This window comes from Sceloporus occidentalis, unplaced genomic scaffold, assembly GCF_023333645.1.
Source record: "Sceloporus occidentalis isolate IW3139 unplaced genomic scaffold, rSceOcc1.0.p SCAF_74, whole genome shotgun sequence".
Classification (NCBI taxonomy): Eukaryota; Metazoa; Chordata; class Lepidosauria; order Squamata; family Phrynosomatidae; genus Sceloporus; species Sceloporus occidentalis.
This window is the reverse complement of record NW_028317054.1, coordinates 2,362,863-2,382,302: the sequence shown is the minus strand read 5'-3', so window position 1 is coordinate 2,382,302 and position 19,440 is coordinate 2,362,863. Positions and strand designations below refer to the sequence as shown.

General features: G+C 38.1%; 1 protein-coding gene across 1 annotated transcript in view; it reads right to left on the bottom strand.

Moving 5' to 3' along the window:
• Positions 1-19,440, bottom strand: part of LOC149285945 (myosin-IIIb-like) — a 93,843-nt gene that overhangs the window by 42,448 nt on the left and 31,955 nt on the right. Inside the window, exons 8-9 of the mRNA XM_089494666.1 lie at positions 7,407-7,562; positions 1,722-1,818 (exon numbers count right to left, since the gene is read on the bottom strand). Coding sequence (XP_089350792.1) covers positions 1,722-1,818; positions 7,407-7,562 — 253 coding nt within the window. The remainder of the gene's footprint in view (positions 1-1,721; positions 1,819-7,406; positions 7,563-19,440) is intronic.

Genomic DNA, 19,440 nt, shown 5'->3' with positions numbered 1-19,440 from the left:
AGTATATGAGATTCTGAATATAAAGCTGCTATTTGTTATAAATCTAGGGGTTTTTTTTCTTTCACGAATCTCTCTGCAGAAATAAACTACATCAGTTTCCATCTAAAACCCATCACATCAACTGCCGTATGAACAAAATGTTTGCAACCATGTTGTTTGGGTTGCCACGTGGGCCATTTTTGTTGACCAGCATATGATGGCCTGGAGTATGTGAAAGTTATGGCGTACGTGCCTGAAACATTTCTTTTCTTTGTGGCTTCCAGACATGCAGTGCTGTGAAAAATGATTTGCCCCCCTTTGGTTTTTTTTTTCCCTATTTTTGCATATTTGTCAAATTTAAATGTTTCAGATCACCCAACTAATTTTAATATTCGACAAAGAAATTTGTCTTAACACAAAATGCAACTTTTAACCTTAAGGACAATGGGCGGTTCTAAACCCATTGAAAACAATGCATTTTGAGCCCGTACATGTACGGGCTTTGTCATTAAAGGGTTAAATGATGATTTCCTGTATAGAATGGAAAAAAAGCTATATAACCCTACCTGCCCCTACGATAAAAAGTAATTCCACAACATATTAATCATGTTTTCCTTTTCACTTAATTAAGAATATTAAAAGGTTCCTTCCTTATTTTTGATGTGAAATACGTAGAAGCTGCCGTCATCACATATTAGGGTGCAGGTGTCTACAAATGGGAGCACTTGTTCCCCTCATTGAAAATTCCCTATCGCTCTATCCTCCCAATAACTCACTCCAAGGACAATTTCTCTCCTAACGCCTCTTGCCACGGCTCTCTGCTATAAGAATTGAAGTGCATAAGGAGTGTTACAATTACCCACATGGTCTGACGGTTGGATTCCAAAGTAACGTTCACTAAGAGATCATGGGGAATTAAGGAAACATGTATGAGATGCCCTGCCCATGCTTCGTGTTATGTCACTTGTTTATAGCATCCTTGGCTAGAATTATTTTAGTGTCTTCACATCCTATAGTCTTCCAGGTCACCAACAGCATGTTTACTGGATTTGCCGCCTGCCTTGACACCTGGATGTTAAACTGACTTAACTATTTGCATTCTTCCTCTTTGCTCTGGAACAGTCCACAATACTCTCTAGAAAATGTGTGTACCCAGGGCTGGCCCAAGGCAAAATGCCACCTGGGGCGAATTTTAAAATGCCGCCCCCCCCCCCCTTATCTACCCTTCCTCTCCCTCCGTCCTTGCCGCCCCCCCCCATTATCTACCCTTCCTCTCCCTCCGTCGTCGCCCCCCCCCCCTTGTACTTACCTTTCAGCAGTCCTGCGGCGAGTCTCCCTGTTCGGTCTCGGTGCCGGCTTGTAATGCTGAGCGCCGGAAATCTTCCGGCACTCAGCATTACAAGCCAGCACCCAGACCGAACAGGGAGACTCGCCGCAGAGGAGAGAGAGAGGGGCGCCGAGCGGGTACTGACAGCTTGGTAAGCGAAAACCACTCGGCGCCCCTTTCTCTCTTTCGCTTTTTAAAAAAATAAAAAAAGGGCTTGGGGCGGCAAAGTGCCGCCCCTGCAAAAGTGCCGCCTGGAGCGGTTGCCCCACTTGGCTTCATTGTCGGGCCGGCCCTGTGTGTACCTAATGCCAGGGTACATAATACCAAACCTCACAGACATTAAGTATCTGAGAGCATAACAAAATGATAGATATACTGTACAGATGAGCCATTTCACAGCTTCTATAAATATTACCTCTTCCAAAACCTCCAGATTCACTAAATCATCATCCAGACAGCTTTTTTCCTTGGTTTGCAGAACATTTTGCCGCCTGGTATTCATTCGTTCATACCTTCAATTGAATCACATGTACATACAACAAATGATTATTTATTATAACGATAAGTCTTGTTACCCATGAAATGACATCCTCAGTTATATAGTTATGTTGACAGGCCTGCTTATCTAGAATTAGCACTTACTTCGAGGATAAGAGATTTTATGTAAAACACAAACTGTTTTTTATTGTTCAGAGAGAGTAATGATTGCCTTCTTGGATACAAGGTCATTTTATTTTGTGAGCACTCACTGTTCCTTGAAGTCCAGGCTGCTAATGTTTAGGTGATAGAACCCTTTCTCTTTGGTGATTTCCAACAAGGTCAAACCAAGCTGGCAACCCAGGAGCGTCCTTGGAAGCATTGCAGTTATAGAGTCTTTCATTGTAAGTTAGCATGTTCCATATCTTAGTGCACATGGACATTAAACAAGCACTTGTGCTGCTGTACCCTGAATTATGGAGAACTTGAGGGTTAGCCTTTCCCGAGGGCAGGGATAATACCTTAGAGAACATGTTACACCACAGAGAGGTAACATATCACATAACATGTGATGTATTGTGGCTTGATGCTCTTCTTTACTGTTTTCTATTTCGTCTGCTGGTGACAAAATGGGGAAACAGGACCCCGAGCAAGACTCCCAGCTCCCCAGAGTGCTGGAAGCAGCAGAGAACCAGACCAGAATGGGCAGATGCTGCTGGCCAATAACATCCCATAGTTACCTGTACTGCTGCCCCAGAGGCAGTTTGGCACCTGCAGGGTGCATTGACCACTGGATACCTGCAGACACATGCTGCGATACATGCTGGGACACATACTGCGCCAATTGAGCTGCATGTACATTATTTAATAACCACTGATCTTAAAGTGCCAGGGACACTTGGCTATCCCCAGTCTGATCCTACAGAAAACAGTTTATCTCCTACACTCAAAACACCAACAAAAACATTTTTTAAAGGTGAAAAAAGTAACATTACCTTCTCTTTAGTCAACCAGACCAGCTCTAGAGTAGTTACCTCTCTTCCTGAAGCATGACTCCTCTCTAATGCACTATATGTAACTGTACAGGGCACAGAGCTTGTTGCAACAGATTTAATCTTGCTCTTTATGTTACGGAATTAGAAGCATTTTATCTGCTAACTCAGTTTAATCTGATTAACCGAAATCTGCGATCTATTCAGCTACTATTCAGAGTCCATTCAGTGAGAAAACAGCATTAATAACTCAAAACGATGAGGAGATCAGTTGCGTGGTTACACTACAAGAGGTGAGTATTTAATTCATCTTGTGCTTTTTATTTTGGTTGGATATTTTAACTTGTAGAGAGAAGAAATCACAGATGTGAAGCTCAGTAGACCCCTGCTGTGGAGCATTTAACACTGATCCGTGATGATGGCTCCTGACAGACACTTTCTTAATAAAACCTACAAATAGTCCTCCACTAAGACAATAGCCATAGTCCCAAGATATAAAACATTCATAATCAGGGCCACCCCAGGTTGAGGTTGAAGGGCATCAGGGGCAGCTGGTCAAGGCTTACTTTAAGGACCCATGGCAGCTGTCCCTTTGCAGTAGGGTCCTGAGATATTGGACTGCAAGGCGTGGAGAGGTCTGCGCTTTACTGCCACTAGCAATTTCTTTACACGCTACCCGATTTTACTAAGTGATGGAATATTACATATCAAGTGGTGCACAGACTACAAAGGAGCAATTAATAGTGTAGAGGTTAATGCCAATGGCTTGGGGAAACTATCAAGTACTAGCATTTTCCTTAAACGAGTGCATAATGAAGCCAACAGGGACCGATTCCACTGCATTTCTTCAAGTTAAAATCTATAGATGTCAAAGAAAACTCAACTCTTTGAAACTCATGAGCTGTGAGATGATTACGGATAGATATAGATAATTATCTATCATTCATATAATCTCAGATGTTCCTGTATTCTTTTAAATGCATTGTTCATTTTACACAATGGAGTAAGCATTATTACAGACCATGCAGGCGTATTGCGTTATTTCATAGAGGTTAGATGCAAGTTAAGATTAGAGCTGCAGGCAATTATTTTTGTGCAGTGCAGAGATCTGGAAATGGAATTAGCTCAAGTGTAAAATAATTGTTTTACTTTGTAAACAGGATAACCAAATATATGCTGAGATCCATGAAGAACAACGAGCAACAACTGTTTTTGTTTAATAATTCATTGACATTCAGGTCACTTGAGTGATCATTTTATTAATAGGTTTATTACCAGAATATGAGATGGAAATAATGTTGTAGACACCATAGGTTAAAACCAATGGATCTCTATGAACAGATCTTTCTCTAGTGATACTTATCTATCTTTTGACGTTCCACAGTAGTGGAATACAACATGTGGCAAGTTAGTTTTGTTCTCCATTCTCAACCCTTTCTACTTTTACTAGTATGGCTACAAAGTCAGGATGGCCTCAGGATGATCCTCCAAATGGATCACTTCGATGTCACCAATGATGAACAAACTGCTGCTGGCAATTATGCCATCGATAATGAACAAATGTAATTAACATCGTGATAAATTTGTCACACTTTCCAATGTCTTTCCCATTGATCGTATGATGAAAGTTCCAAACAGATCACTTTGGTGTCCAGTGGTGACCAAAATACTGCACCATTGCAATTTCTAATGTCTTTTCCATCAGTCATCTCCTAGAGGTGCCAAATGGATCACTTTGGTGTCACCAGTAATGTTCAATGATGTCCAAAATGCTGTTGGCAATGGTGCCATCTATAATGTCCAAAATGACTTAACAGAATTTAGTATGTACTGTATCTCAGCCAATACACACTTTTTCAAGGTTTGTAAAAAAAAAAAAAAAAAAAAAAAAAAAAAAAAGGGTATGCATTGCAAAATGTTATTATTCTTAAGATATTTTTTTTTTTTTAAAAATAACTATTGATTTTATTTAATTTGAATAATATTTGCCACAAATATCAAAATAATCTTTCCTCGGTCTTGAGAAAAATGCTTTCTGGAAATTCCTTTGCACAAATTACAATCCAAAAAAAAAGGAGCTGGGGGAAAACATGAAATAACGGTACTTGACATAAACAGCTCAGGAGACGCCTGCAGGTCACTCATGCAGAACGTAAGAATGTGACCAAGATGTGTGAAATACAGATCACGTGATGCCTGCCAGCGATTGACTTGCTACTTTATATCAGTGAGAGTAGGAATTAATAATAGGGGAGCAGACCCCTAGGAAGGGTACAGAGGATGACTCAGAATGCCATTATTTGACAGTTATGTAAGAAGGGCTAAAAAAAAAATATAAAGCATGAAGAGAACATATTATTGTCAAGCGCGTGCCAGATCAAGAAATATTTTATCGGGCAAAGGGTACATGGACACCAGTGTCTGTGAAAATGACTCCATGGATGTCGCTGGTCCCTGTGGGACGTTTTGTTTTGGAGGTGACTGCACGATCTTCAGGCCTCACTTTCTTCTCGTAGTAGACTGTGATATAAACTCTTGTGTTTGTTTATCTTGTCAATACACCACACAAGGCCTCAGTTCCTGTTAGTTTCCTAATATCTGTATGATTTTAATTGTGTTCTACGGGGGAACTTCTTTGGTATCTATGGTCGATGTACTGTACAGTTTCTCATACCCTTCAAATACGTTTCCACTTTACAGCGCTGGAGTTATTTCACGTACACTAGTCATTCTTTCATTGTCACAAAGAAAGCACGTGTACATTTACAGCATATATATCAATCTCATTAGTAGGTTAGATTAAGTACGCCTACCCTTTAGTGTCACACAGCGCATGTGAGTGTGTGTGACCAATTAAAAGGATTTGTTAATAAATTTTGCTTGGCATATATAAGGAAAATTGTGCTTCTGGGGGCCCCATGCGCGTCTGCATGTTAGCACTGTCTGCTTCACTGCTTGCATCTTGCTATATGACAGTGAAGCAAACAGCAGTTGGTGGATAAAGTATTTGCTACTATGATACTGATACTAGTATTTAACCATTTGTACTGTTCATTTGACAAAATAAAGACAATTGGAAAACATTGCTTTAGTGGTCAAATCAGTAATACATTTCTCATTACTATTCATTACTAATCCCTAGGTGCAAGGGGGCCAGCCCCGATTCCCCAAACAGGGTCGGTCTGTTTGCGGAGGTGGGACTCAATTGGGTCACTCAATGCGTTAGATGACCCTGTGATGAGGGGTGCTAGGTGAGTAAGGGTCCATTTAAATTTGACATCTGACCTGGGTTCTAGGCTCTTTGTCACCATTGACACACCATCACCTTAGGCTTCCTTGGTGATTATTCCGTTGTGTATGCATGTATATATATTTATATATGATACATAAAATTACATTTTTTGGTCTTCAAACACAACCAAATATTTTCACTCATTGCTCACTGAACACCCTTGTAGTTCAGCTAAATCAGGAAGTCTGAGTGGCATAAGCTGATGACATTTACTATTTTGACATATATCATTACAGTGGGAAAAAAACATGCAGCGGAATCGTCAGGTAAATGTTAGCAGACTACATTTGGGGTCAGTAGTGACACCTCTAGGAAACGTTTGTTATTTTGGTGCAATTCAGAGGTAGAACAGCACATCGGTTCAGATGAATAATGAATCGGATACGTAATATGATCTCTCGAGTAGTGAAATTCTGCCACCCTGTGGATAACACATGGATGCAGGCATAATGCATGAACGATAACATGGGGGATTGAAATAAGAGTTTTTTGGAAAAGCTCTTTAATCATGAAAATATCATTTTAAAAGTTTTCAGTATTTCCACAAGAAGTAATGGTTATATTTGGGTAGCAGATTATATATTGCTTATCATGTTTCAGATTTAAATAAATGATAATGCACAGCACAGCAATAAACACAGGCATATATAGATAAATCAACGTACCAAATTAAAATAAATAAGCAAGTATGGTGGTATCAGTATCCATCTTACCAGCAGATTCTTATAATTGCTTTGAGTTTTCCCAAGCAAAAATCAGGTATTTTTATCTATATTTTTTGTAAATATGTTTTACTACAGGAAGAAGTGTCAGCAGCTCAATAAATCAGAGGTCTCATCTTTCATTAAACTCCATATTTCCTAATCAAAATTGGGCACCATATGTAAATGATATATGATCATGGAGAAAAACACATTTCATATGGTGATGTCACAGAGGAGAAAGGGGCCGATTTATACCAAACCTTTTTTTTTGTACATTTGCAACTCTGCTTAGACATATTAGTAGTAGAATTAGGAATAAGTGGGAATAATTTTGTTTTAAAATGTCTTACAATCATAGCACCCAAAGGAATGCATAGAATACTATAGTAACAAGATTATTTTAAAAAAAATCTCCAAAATTACACTTTGTCTTTTTATTCTCTGTTTTCTTGAATACATTTGTGTCAAACTTTAAAACGGAAGATTTATCATACTTACAGATGTATATATGTATGTATATACATATATATATATATGTGTGTCTGTATACATTGCTGTGTGTTGGTGGGTAGGGGTAATATTAAATCCATTATTCCGCTCAGGTACTGCAATAGCCCAGTGAATTATTCACGCACCTCGTTTTAGCCATGGAGCCGGACTGTTGTTGTGTCTGAATGAGTTTGGCCAGCTGTCTTTGTAAGGCTACTTCTTTGCCATGTGCTTGTCTGATAAATGGATGCTCCAGCAGATGAATGACTGATGGCCTCTTTTCAAAATCCTTAATAAGACACCTATAAGGACATGAAAAGAAAATTACACAGGCAGATGTTCTTTTTGTATCTTCATTTTCATGACAATCCCACCTACAATTCCACAGAGAGCAGAAATGTCTAATCTAAGTATTTTATGGAACTTCATTCATTGTAAGTAAATAGACTCATAGAGTATACTTATAGCGTGCATACTTCATAAATTGTTTTGCAAAATATTAAAAGACATGTTTTCCCTCCTGGTTCTGATATTTTCAGATTATGTGTTGGATTCCTCTTTCATTTTCATCTAGAGTTTTTATGTGGATTTATGTAAAAGGTAATGCTAGTCATCAATTAGTAGACTTAACCCCCAGAAATCACATTCCTGGTAGACAACGTGAAGTGTTTAGGGATGTGTTATTGTTCCAGAAGATACCACAATGGAAAACTGTATGACAGGCAAGAAACCATAAAACCATGATATAAGACTCATGCAAGTTTCAATATCTTATTGCGACTGCTTGGTGGGAGAAATCAAATGTCCATGTAAAATGGCGGAAAACCCTACAATTCCATTCTTGGACTGGATTAAACAAACGGTCTCCCAGGGGAAGTGAGGAGGCAAAACAGAAGAGAAAAACATCAAAGCAGACAATAGAGATTGATCCCCTGGAATTATCGGACTCTGATGGGATGCATGTTATCCAAATAACCGACTAAAGCTCTTCTAATGAAGAGATACTATCAACATTGGAAATCCTGGATTGTAAAACTATTGATCACTGTATTAACCTGGTGATATCCACAAAGACATCATTAGGGGATTCTGAAGTCTTTAACCCAAGACTAGTAATAGACAAGGTGATAAAAATGCATTTTTGGTAGCATGGAGAAGACAATATCCCTGATACCATATTTATGCCTATTGTTACAGCTGAGAAACACAATCATCTATACAGCGGCATCCCTTATCTTTCCTTGTATATACTTACTTTCATGTCTAAGGTTTTGGCAGAACAGACAAAAGCAAATAGTACTTTAAAGAGCCGTTGTGTTCCTTGTTAATGTATCATAGTGACAGTAATATCGGTGTACAGGCCAAGAAACAGTCATATTCTTACATCTTTAACTTGATGTTCACTGTTAAACATGGCGATAATGTCTAGTAAAATAGTCTAGAGGTGGAAATATGTATTTCAATTACAATGGAACTTGTCTTGCTGTATAATGAAAATTGTAGCAAATTAAAAGTTCTTCTTATGGAAAAATATTTGCAAAATATGACTACAGATACTATTGTGGACATCAAGAGTTGTATTCTGGATACAAGGAGCTGCAGGTTCTACAGAAATATAAGCAGGTCTGATGGCAGTAAGATTTATAGATAGATTGATTGCAGAGGAAAATAAGCACACACCTTCTAGAGGTTGTTACAATCAGAATAACTGATTAATTTTACTTTATAACAATTAAAGTCAATATACAGTATATGACATAGGTGGGTTTCAACAGTAATACGTAGACATTCTTTACTCGGCCCACACTAATGCTCCAGTTGCTTACAACCAGGTTGAGCTGTTCAGATTTTGACATATGCCTCTTGCCATGTTTAACTTATCCTACATCTGATACAGAATGGTTCTAAAGGAAAGTCCTTCTCAAAACAGAGAGCACCTTTAATTTCTTATGAGCCATACTATACCACATGCCAATATTCCACAATCTCAAAGTGTCGTAAGTTACAAACAAGAAGAAATATTAGCATAACAACATTATAACTTAATTGGACTGTGTTACATGAAATTATATATTTTTGTATTTTAAAAAGCTACATTATACAAATTTAACTTATGTCACCAAAAGGCTACTAAACGTATTAATCTAGAGTTCATTATTGGTTTTTACAAGTTTTGCTTGCGTACCAGATTGTGAATTATTTATATCCATTACATTATCAATACATACATATATCACAATTCGTTACTTGCAAGTGGGAAACTTTAAGAGCTGCCAACCACCATGAAACAATAAAATATATATGAATTTCAGCAAAATTCCCACATTTTATCAATCCCATTATCTGATAAAATATTTTCATGGATGAATAAATCTCACCTGGGATTTGTGTGAAAGTATTAAAACAAGCTTCTGTAATAATCTTGTTCGTCAGGCTTTTTGAATACTTTTCCGGTGATGGCTGTTTGAATTGTACCTTCCAATCAGGGAGTTTGATCACTGAAAAGACCTTACCACAAACCGCTTATCATTGCTTAAAGGTTCTTTAGTGTCTCTGTGTGGGATTCTAGGCTCACCTTCTCTGAAGGCTGGCCCAAGGAAAACTAAATGATTTGACTGCTCTGCCTGTAAGCCATTTACCCTCCCAATAAAAGGCATTTATCACAGAGTCTCCAACTCCTCTCTGGTTATCTTGTTATTCTCCAAGCTCATTGTTCAAAATAATCTGCATATCACATTTGTTAGTTTTCTGGTACACATAGATACATTGATTCTTTAATTTTATTCTGTTCGGAAACAAGAAAAAAAAATACAATGTCCGTCTGGCAAGCCCAAATCATTCAGATTAAAGCTAAAGTTCTCTCCATTTAAGATAACACCAAGGTGTTATTTTATATCTTAAAATTGTCAATAAAACAAGAGCAACAAACTAGTAACATACAAGTCTGAATTGCTGTGGGGACCATGTTTTATGAAGGGAAGCCCTGATTAGTATTGGGGTCCTGGAGGCCACCAGAAGACAGGTGCATTTGTGTCTCCAATCTTACGTCCTTGGTCTTCTCCTTGTAGCCCTAATGGTGCCAGCACAGAAGCGATTATGTGAGGAAAAGAAGGCATATAAGGAAGTTGGGAAGAAAGAATTAGGTAAAACTGCACAGAAATTCAATAACCACAATTGTTCAGTTGTAAATAATCCAGAATTGCATCTGACGCGTGCCAGCCTTCGTGTACCAGCTTTCCTCATTTTCAATGTAACTAAACAAAATAGAGTTCAAGTTCTTCCACACCAAATTCATCCGATTATATCTTTATGGACCTTGGTTTGTGAAAAAAACATATTGGGACGCACCTCTTAATTATTGAAATCAGAGTTGGGCCCCTTACTTCCAATGAAGGAAAATCTTAATGCTTCAGCATACCAATACATTTTGGACAATGCTATGTGAGAACAGTTTGGGGGTCCATAAAGACATAGTTGGTTGAGTTTTATTATAGATAAAGGGGAATCAATTATGTTGTGGGTTCTAATGACATCACTAATGAACTGCTTCTGCACACCACACTGAAGGCATTGATGACATCACTGGGGTCTATATATTTTTTATTTTCATCTTTTATTTGAATGTATAATACTATTTTAATAAGTTCAAGCATTCAAAGGCTATAAGTGTAACAGTGTTTGCATGGACCCCTGTTGTGCTGAAGCTATCAACATGTGATGACTCCTTGTGACAAGGGAGACTCTAGGATATCATTAAGTCTCCCTGTCAACACAAAAAAATGTAGGACATACTATTACGTCCTAATGGTTGTTAAACCATTTTTTTTACAGGATATAATAGTCCATCCTAAGGTTGTGAACAGGTTAATACATGAATGAGTTGGGACCCCCACTTGTTCAAAGACTGTAACCGAAATTGTCACATGGGTAATCTGTCAATTGCCCACTATCAATCACAAGTCATATTCTCATAGATCATCCAAGGTTTTCTTGAAAATATGAAATATAAGGAATGTAAAATATACTACATACATCCCTTGTGGTCCTATTGCTTTTATATCTTTTTGAGACATTTAAATTAAAATCCAGAATTAATTGTAGTCTACCTTAAACATAAAATTCTGTCATTGTATGCTGTCTTCAAGGCTAAACAACAGCCCAATTCATCAACAATTACAGGGCAATTCATGTAGTAATGAACACGAGGAGACATGCACACACACACATACACACAACACAGACCACATGCACAGGGATGATAACATTGTAGGAACTGTGGGATCTCAACAATAAGAATAGCCATTTTATAACCAGTAAATCAAGCAGTGTTCAATTGGGTGTTGATTCTTTACAGCCGGGAGGAAAATATATTTAGCACAGATAAAGTGGAAATGTTACAGGCAGATAATAAGCCATATGGCTGAAATCATAAACACAGCCTGGTTTACAAAAGTGTTGTCACTGTTAATTTTAAATGGTCTGCATTCTTTTATTTATACTCATTGTAAATTTATCCGCAGACTGTTTCCTTCTAAAATAGGTGGCGTTTTTGTTGAAATCCATCTTTTTTAAATCCTATCTTGTCCAAGTGAGTTTTTTTGTCTCTTAATGGGATTTGTAAACTAAGAGAGCTATATATTTAGTTCCATGGTGAGAGTTTTGTGATTACAAAATACGAATCAAGAAGTTTATTAATTAAAGTGAAAAAGAGCAATTGTAAGAATTGAAGTAAAAGGGACTCAGTTTCATGAGATCAGGAACAGGCCGCGTAAGGACATCCATTAATCAAGCTGTCTTATAGCAGAATTTAATGACTATAGCCGGGAAATAAAAGCAGGGCCACTAGTTTGGGTGGATGTACAAAAGGAGAACTGTCATTTTGGGCAGTGATGAAGTCAAGTTTATATTAGCGCTGACTGACAAATACTAGTAAAGGCCCCGTAGATTGATGGACAATTTCCTATTTAAAAAAATTAAGAAAAGAATTTGAAAATTGGAGTCAATTAATGACACATCTGAATATGTGGCGCCTGTACAGAGAATATGAGATAATATTTGTCTTTGTGTACAATTTTATGCTTTTCTGTATTAGTATTTTTAAATTAAGATTTAATTGACATGAGGCTTTATTTATGATGTCATAAACACAGTTAGTGACTGGAGCATTAGTACTCATTGTAGGAGGAAAGGTACTCTGGGGGACTGATCAATGTAAGAAAACAGGCATGGACAAATAGTGTGACTGTCCCTTTGAGAGATTCTGATGTCATACATATCTTTTACATAGGGTAAGAATTACCATAAAAACAAAGGGATTATAATAGCGGTGCTGGATTACGAGTCATACTAGATTTGAATGTGAAAAATGCTTAAATATATCAATGAGGTTTTCTACCTTCTTTTGGACACCGCATGGTTAAAAAATAATTTCGTACAAAACACAACACTGTTTGAACACAACACTGTTTGAACAATTTATATACTGTATGCAATACTTATATTTTGAAATTAGTTATTTGGATTATCCACAAATTTTAGGAAATTTTACCAAATTTTCGGAAATTTTTATTTCTTATCTGTTTAGCTTGGCAGTACTCGCAGTGGCATCTAAGCACACCTCTTTTGACATTATATGAGTTATCCAGCAATTGTTTCTCGGACATCACACAGGAAAGGGTTAATCAACAGCTGGACAACCTTTCAGCAGAAAAAATACTAAGAATACCTTACATGGTTAAACGTATTCAATCTCAACACGAAGCACACAATGATAAATAACATACATTCTCTCCTTTCCACTTGTCTTCAGAGATAATAAGATGATTGATTTCATTTACACCTTAGTGGTCAATTATGCTCTCCGTTATAGATATTCTGCTGCGCAGAGGGCATTATATCTGAATTGATCCGGTCACTCCATCCAGCAGCTACTGATACGCTAAAATTAGCAGAAAAAAGCAGAATTTTCTGCTTCGCAAGATGTTTTCTCAGGATGCCAGATCTATATTTAGAACCTGTATAAAAACAACAATAATCTATATTTTCAAAAATTATTTGAATATTTTACGGACATAGCTATTGGACGATGAAATACCTGGGAGCTTCCTTGGGTTGGCTGCCCAGAGCTCCCCCTGGGGATGTGGTTGTGATGAGGTAGTGGTTAGCTGTGTATGGGGGGTAAGTCACAGTTATGCTTTTGGGGGGGGGCATTCCCCCTGCCCAGAGATTGACGGCACTAACCTGGTGATACCTGGGCAGGTGCGAGGTATTGAGACCGGGTGTCCAGCTTCTATTCTCCAGAGATTTAAACAAATTTGGAAAATACATGTTAAATTGCCCAGGGCTGCGTAATCGCTCAGGGATTCCTAGTTTAAATTGTCCAATTAAAACATTGTCTGGATTATGGCCCGCAATGGTCCATAAAGCTTAGTGACAGGTGTAAATCACCATGATGCTTACAACACATTGATTGACGGGTAAAACAGAAGCTTTGCAGTCTTGTGGTTATACAGGATAAGATGGAGATGCCTATTATTGCCTTTCAGATTTGATGCAGGTAATTAAATTACCAGGTAGAAAGCACTCATGGAGAGAAAAGTAAAAATAGCTGGCTGATGCAAAAAAAGAACAATATTCCTCTTATAGAAATAGAGGAATAGCTATTAATTCATCATAACGAAGCTATGAAAAGTCCTGTATTGACAAATGCATAACTAATACAAATAAATGAGTCAATTATCCCTAATGGCCAAATGCTCAACACTCCGCGGTCTGATGTTTTCATTTAAATGAAACATTGATTATTAATGTGAATTCAGCTCATGCTGGAATCACTCTGTCCTTTTACTGGTGCTAATAATGGTATAGACCGGCAACAATGAACTGTAGCTCTTCAGGTAGCAAACGACAACTCCCATCAGTGGAGGCAGAAAGGTACACTTGTAACAGGGTTCTAGGCTTTATTCACTAAAGTGGGAGTTTGCAATTTACCAACTGCATTAAGAAGGCTCAAACACTCTGAGCTTCTCCTTAAAGAAGGACCAAGCTCATCTTAAATAATATCTAATTAATTTAGTGAGATTAGCGAACAAATTCCATCTTTAATGCATAAATCGCATTTGAGGCTTTGGGACTAATCTCTGTATCCCATACTAGCTGTATCATTGGTGTCTAGTCGGGGGAGCCTGAGATGTATCTTTCCTTGCTCCCTGTACCAACCAGGGGCGGGCTGGACCGGGGGGCAGGGGGGCAATTGCCCCCCAGGCCGCCCGAAATATAATCTAAACAGCCGCTGGGTGCTGATGCCGCCGGCCGGCGCAACTTTAATACTTTTTTTTTAAAATTTAATATGGCAAGCCGGATCGGCTATTAAATGAAAAAAAATAGTATTAAAGCAGCGCCGGCAGGCGGCATCAGCACCCAGCGGCCGTATGCGATGGCCGCCAAGTGATGGGAGCAGCGTGAGGGGTGAAAGCTCCGCCCCCTCGCACTCACCTTTCACCCCTCACGCTGCTCCCATCACTATGCGGCCATCAGATTGTTGGAAATCGAATCTAAACGCCCGCTGCATGCTGATGCTGCCGGCCGGCGCTACTTTAATACTTTATTTATTTTTAATATGGCAAGCCGATCCGGCATATTAAATAAAAAAAGAAAGCATTAAAGTACCTCCGGCCGGTGGCATCAGCACCCAGCGGCCGTTTAGATAAGTTTTCCAGCAGTCTGATGGCCGCATAGTAATGGGAGCAGCGTGAGGGGTGAAAGGTGAGTGCGAGGGGGCGGAGCCACTTCACTTGACTTGCCCCCCAGGCCTTAGGCTGCCAGCCCTCCCCTGGTACCAACTAAGGCGCTGGCTTATGATATCATATAGCAGTACAGTCAGCAAGATAATAAATTAAATTGCCCTGTCTCAAACTGAATATGTAGTATGATGTCATCACCCAGCACCATCACTCATTAAAAATATTCTCTGTGTGGACAATGCGCCATAATCATGAAACCATTAGGAGTGTCAATGTTAAACACTGGGCTGGAATAAAATAATCTCACGTGTATGATGCGGTAAGGATGGTAAGATGGGAGGCCCAAATATAGATGCCTGCCCTGGGTCCGATTAATATGAAAGTTGGCTCTGATAACTATAGTGCATTCTGAAAACTATGTATTACACTTTGGGCCATCTTATCCCACAAACATCTTGTCTGTGTCATCATTGTTCCTCAAACAGCTTTTCTGTGCCATCTTTACCCCAAACAGCTTGCTAGTGGCCCCAGATTGTCTGTGCCATCGTTGTCCCCAAACAGCTGGTTGGTGCTCCAGTTTGGTTGTGCCATCTTTGCCAACAACTAAGAGCTTGTTAGTGCTTCCAAAAAGCTTACCTATGCTATATTTGCCCTTAAGATGAAAGAGAAAATCTTGGTTGTGTGGGAGGTGGGCCCAGATCATTGTTCGGTAAGGGGGTCCCAAAATTTCTGACAGAGGCCTGTACTACTGTACTATATGCCTACTGCAACCCCCCAAAACATCAGGGATACTAAGAACGAACATTCAAACCCAGGCAAGCAATGTAAATGTGTTGTTCCACCTATTCTGCTTAAGTTGATACTTTGGAACTAATGGAAGCATTATTAGAAACATCATTCAATTCATAGTATTAATAAATGTACCAAACATATCCAATTTCACAATTTTGCATTCATACTTTTACTTATAATCTTTGCTGAGAATCCTCAATTACAATGGAGCTTTGTGCTAGAAATTGAAAAAGCTTCTTGAAAGTATTTGTGTTGTTTTTATGTGATTAAACTTTGATCCTCAAAAGTTAATTAGCTTACTACATACTACAAACTAAATGTAATGTTTTACAACACTTTTAAGTGGAAAGCCTTAAATATCACCATGGTCTTTGGGCTACTAAAGGATAGCACCAACTAAATCTATTAGTAAAAATAGTAGTGAAAATGTAATAGTAGCATTCCGAAAGACACTTATTAACAATATGAGCAAAGGCCTCAGAAATCCCAGCTTTATTTAAAATGTTGTTTATACTTAAGATATTTCTCTTGCTTTATGCTTCATTACCCCATGATCTATTACAGAGAAAACTGCTTGCATAGATGATTAAATTACAAAAACGCAGATTGCATAATCGGAGGTCAGGAAAGGCACAGTGAACAATTTTGCAGAGAGAACTAAATATATACAGCGAATTTAAACCCGAGGAACACCGATTAGATTAAAATTATGATTAAAAGATGTTCTTTCGAAAGAAAGATTTCTCATTCATGTAAAATATTAGTAAGTATACCAGAAAACATATGTAATCTTGGGTAGGAGACATTATCTCCAAAAGAGATATCCTACTGTCCTTCACATTTCCAAGAATTTTGGTGGCTACCCCAACCAGATTGGTGTATCCCCCCCCCCTAATGATGTTGTGTAATGCATCACAGACCTAGTTATCCAGAGATTTTTCAGTCTGATTTTCAGTATTCTTTTTAGCACTTTCTCACAAGGGAGATCTTTGATCTCCTTAACCAGCCTACTTTCACTATGAAGGCTGCTCAGCACAGCCTCCAGAGGCCTCACCAAAAGGCGATGCACGCCTTTACGACACATCACGCCATGATATTATGGCGTGATGATAATATCCCCGCGATCCATTTCCTAAAGCCACACAGCCTTTTATGACACGGACATGTAATGATGTAATGTGGGTGGGGCTCTTACAAGCTTTATATGAATATATATATATATATATATAATCTATGTGTTATATATGTTTATTTATATAATCTTTCTACATTGCACTTATACAACAATACCTACTACAACATGCCTTATTTCAGTTCTGAAATAAAATGACTAAATAATTTTTCTAACAAAATGTATATATTTTTTGCATCTATAGATTATATCATACTAAAAATTAATATTGTATGTTACAATAAATATTGTTAACCCTTAAAATATTTCTTCTTATCTATGTTAGCGATACACAATGATACCCAAAATCTATAATCTCCATATATATTGAATTATTAACCCATACTTGGTTAACACTAGACTTGCAGATTTGTTTTCGTACTAATGCATTTTTGTGCTGAATTCGTCCAAATAACGAAGCAACAAATGCAACATTGGGCAAAAGAAACGAAAAACGGCCACCATTTTAACTACACTAAGAGGAGGAGAATCTCGCCATTTTGCCTGCACTAAGAGAAGGGACATTGATCTTTGTTTGTCCAGTTCACTTTTTGTCACATCATGCTGTGGGCTTGTCCAGTGGCTGTGCTGCATCTTTCCAAGAATAAAAAGCAGAAGGGAGCCTATATAAGAGCAGAGCAGGCAGGGGATCCGTTCATTTCACTGGGACTGCTTTATGTGACACTGCTGTGCTGCATCTGAGCATTTACAGAGTGAGATTCTTCTGTGTGAGACTTGGTGAGCTTCAGCTTGCCATTTCTCACAGTGAAAGAACTGATTTTACTTCATTATTAACACCTATTAAAAATTAACATAATTTAACCAGTCCACTACTATCCTTAGCCCTAAGCTAATTGTGACCCTCTTTATTCTATCCATTGGTCTTAAATTCCCTATTCAACTTCTTCTAGGCGTTTATTTCTTGTTGTCGTGACGAATGGAATTTCCGAAAAATGAAAATGCTGGACGAATTTAATCCAAACCGAACACAGAGACGGAGGAATTTCATAGAACAGGAAGAAATGATCCCCCCAAAAAAGAATACAAATTTTCTACCGCTGTCCAAGTCTAAATGTGCTACTGTAACTAAAACCCATCCTATATTGGTGACTCTGAGACTCCTGACAGCTTTGTGATATACGCCACTCAGTTTTAGGCTATTTGCATCACTGGAGTGTTTTTTTTTACAATCTTTGCTGTATGTTATGGGCTGCTCATAGCATCTGTGATGCCCCAATGTTCCTTTACCAGTAATCACTGTCTGTATTAGCTGTTACTCTGAAAACACAACCTGTAGCATTTATTTGCTGAAACACAATTGTCATCCCTTTATATTAAAACCAGGTGCTGGAACCCCTGCTTTGTGTAGTATGGGTTAACTGTTATATAACTCACGTAGATTGGTATATATTTTAAGCACAAATTGATATAAATGCTTTGTTTTATCTCCAGCGTCTCAGCTGTAAGAAGAATTGGTTATGTCTACTATTTTATCTCTAAAACACACAAGCTGTTCATTCATCATTCTCGGTGAATGTGGCAAAACAAAGAATAAGGGAAGAAAGAGACAAAAAATGCATGGGAAAGAAAAAAAATCTTTAACAAATGCAAGTGGCTCTAATATAGTGCTTCCCATTAGTGACTATTGATTGTCACCATTGCTCTAAATCTTAGAGTGGTTACAGATAGATTATAGAATCTGTGTATCTGTGTCCCTCACTCCTGGCTACATTCTAAAATCTGGACTGTTAAAATGCTCTTAGTCCATAAGGAGAGATAAACATGGAGTGCCAAAACTAAAATGATAACCAGTTGATTCAGAAAAAGTTAAACTTAAAAAATACAAATTTTTAAAATGTGTTATCTATTTAAAGTACAGGAGGAGGAACAAGATCTATTGTACTCTTCCCATTTTAGTGAACGTCACTACGAGCCTTTGGAGCGGAGAAAATGTATGTTTAATGTCGTTGGTTCTTTTGTGCGATGGAAAATTGTGTTCCAGGTCTGTACTGCCATTTTGGGTGGGGTTAATCTGATATGTGGATATGTATATATGTATATACATATATATATATATATATATATATATTTCCTCAGTAATGGAATAAAAGAGTTAAAAGAATTTTCACGGAACCCTTATTGGGGACTTATCATCAGGGCCGGTCCTTGATCAAATCTTTGATGTCTCCCAATCTGCCCCAGCATACTTGCCAACTTTTGCTCCAGGTGTCCCAGGACATAAAGCGGGTTACGCAGCATTGTGTAGCTCCACATGCTTTAGGCTCCACTCCTTCTGTCCTGGTGTGTCTAGAGGTTGTTTACCAGCGTTTACACTGTGTAATTCATTGTGCATAGGTAGTATTTTTATGCTGGGCAGACCCAAGTTTGACAAGACATGAACCAAAAAAAAAAATTGTACTGTCCGAGCAAATGCGGGACTTTTGGCAGGTATACCAATGCTTTCCCAATGTAAAA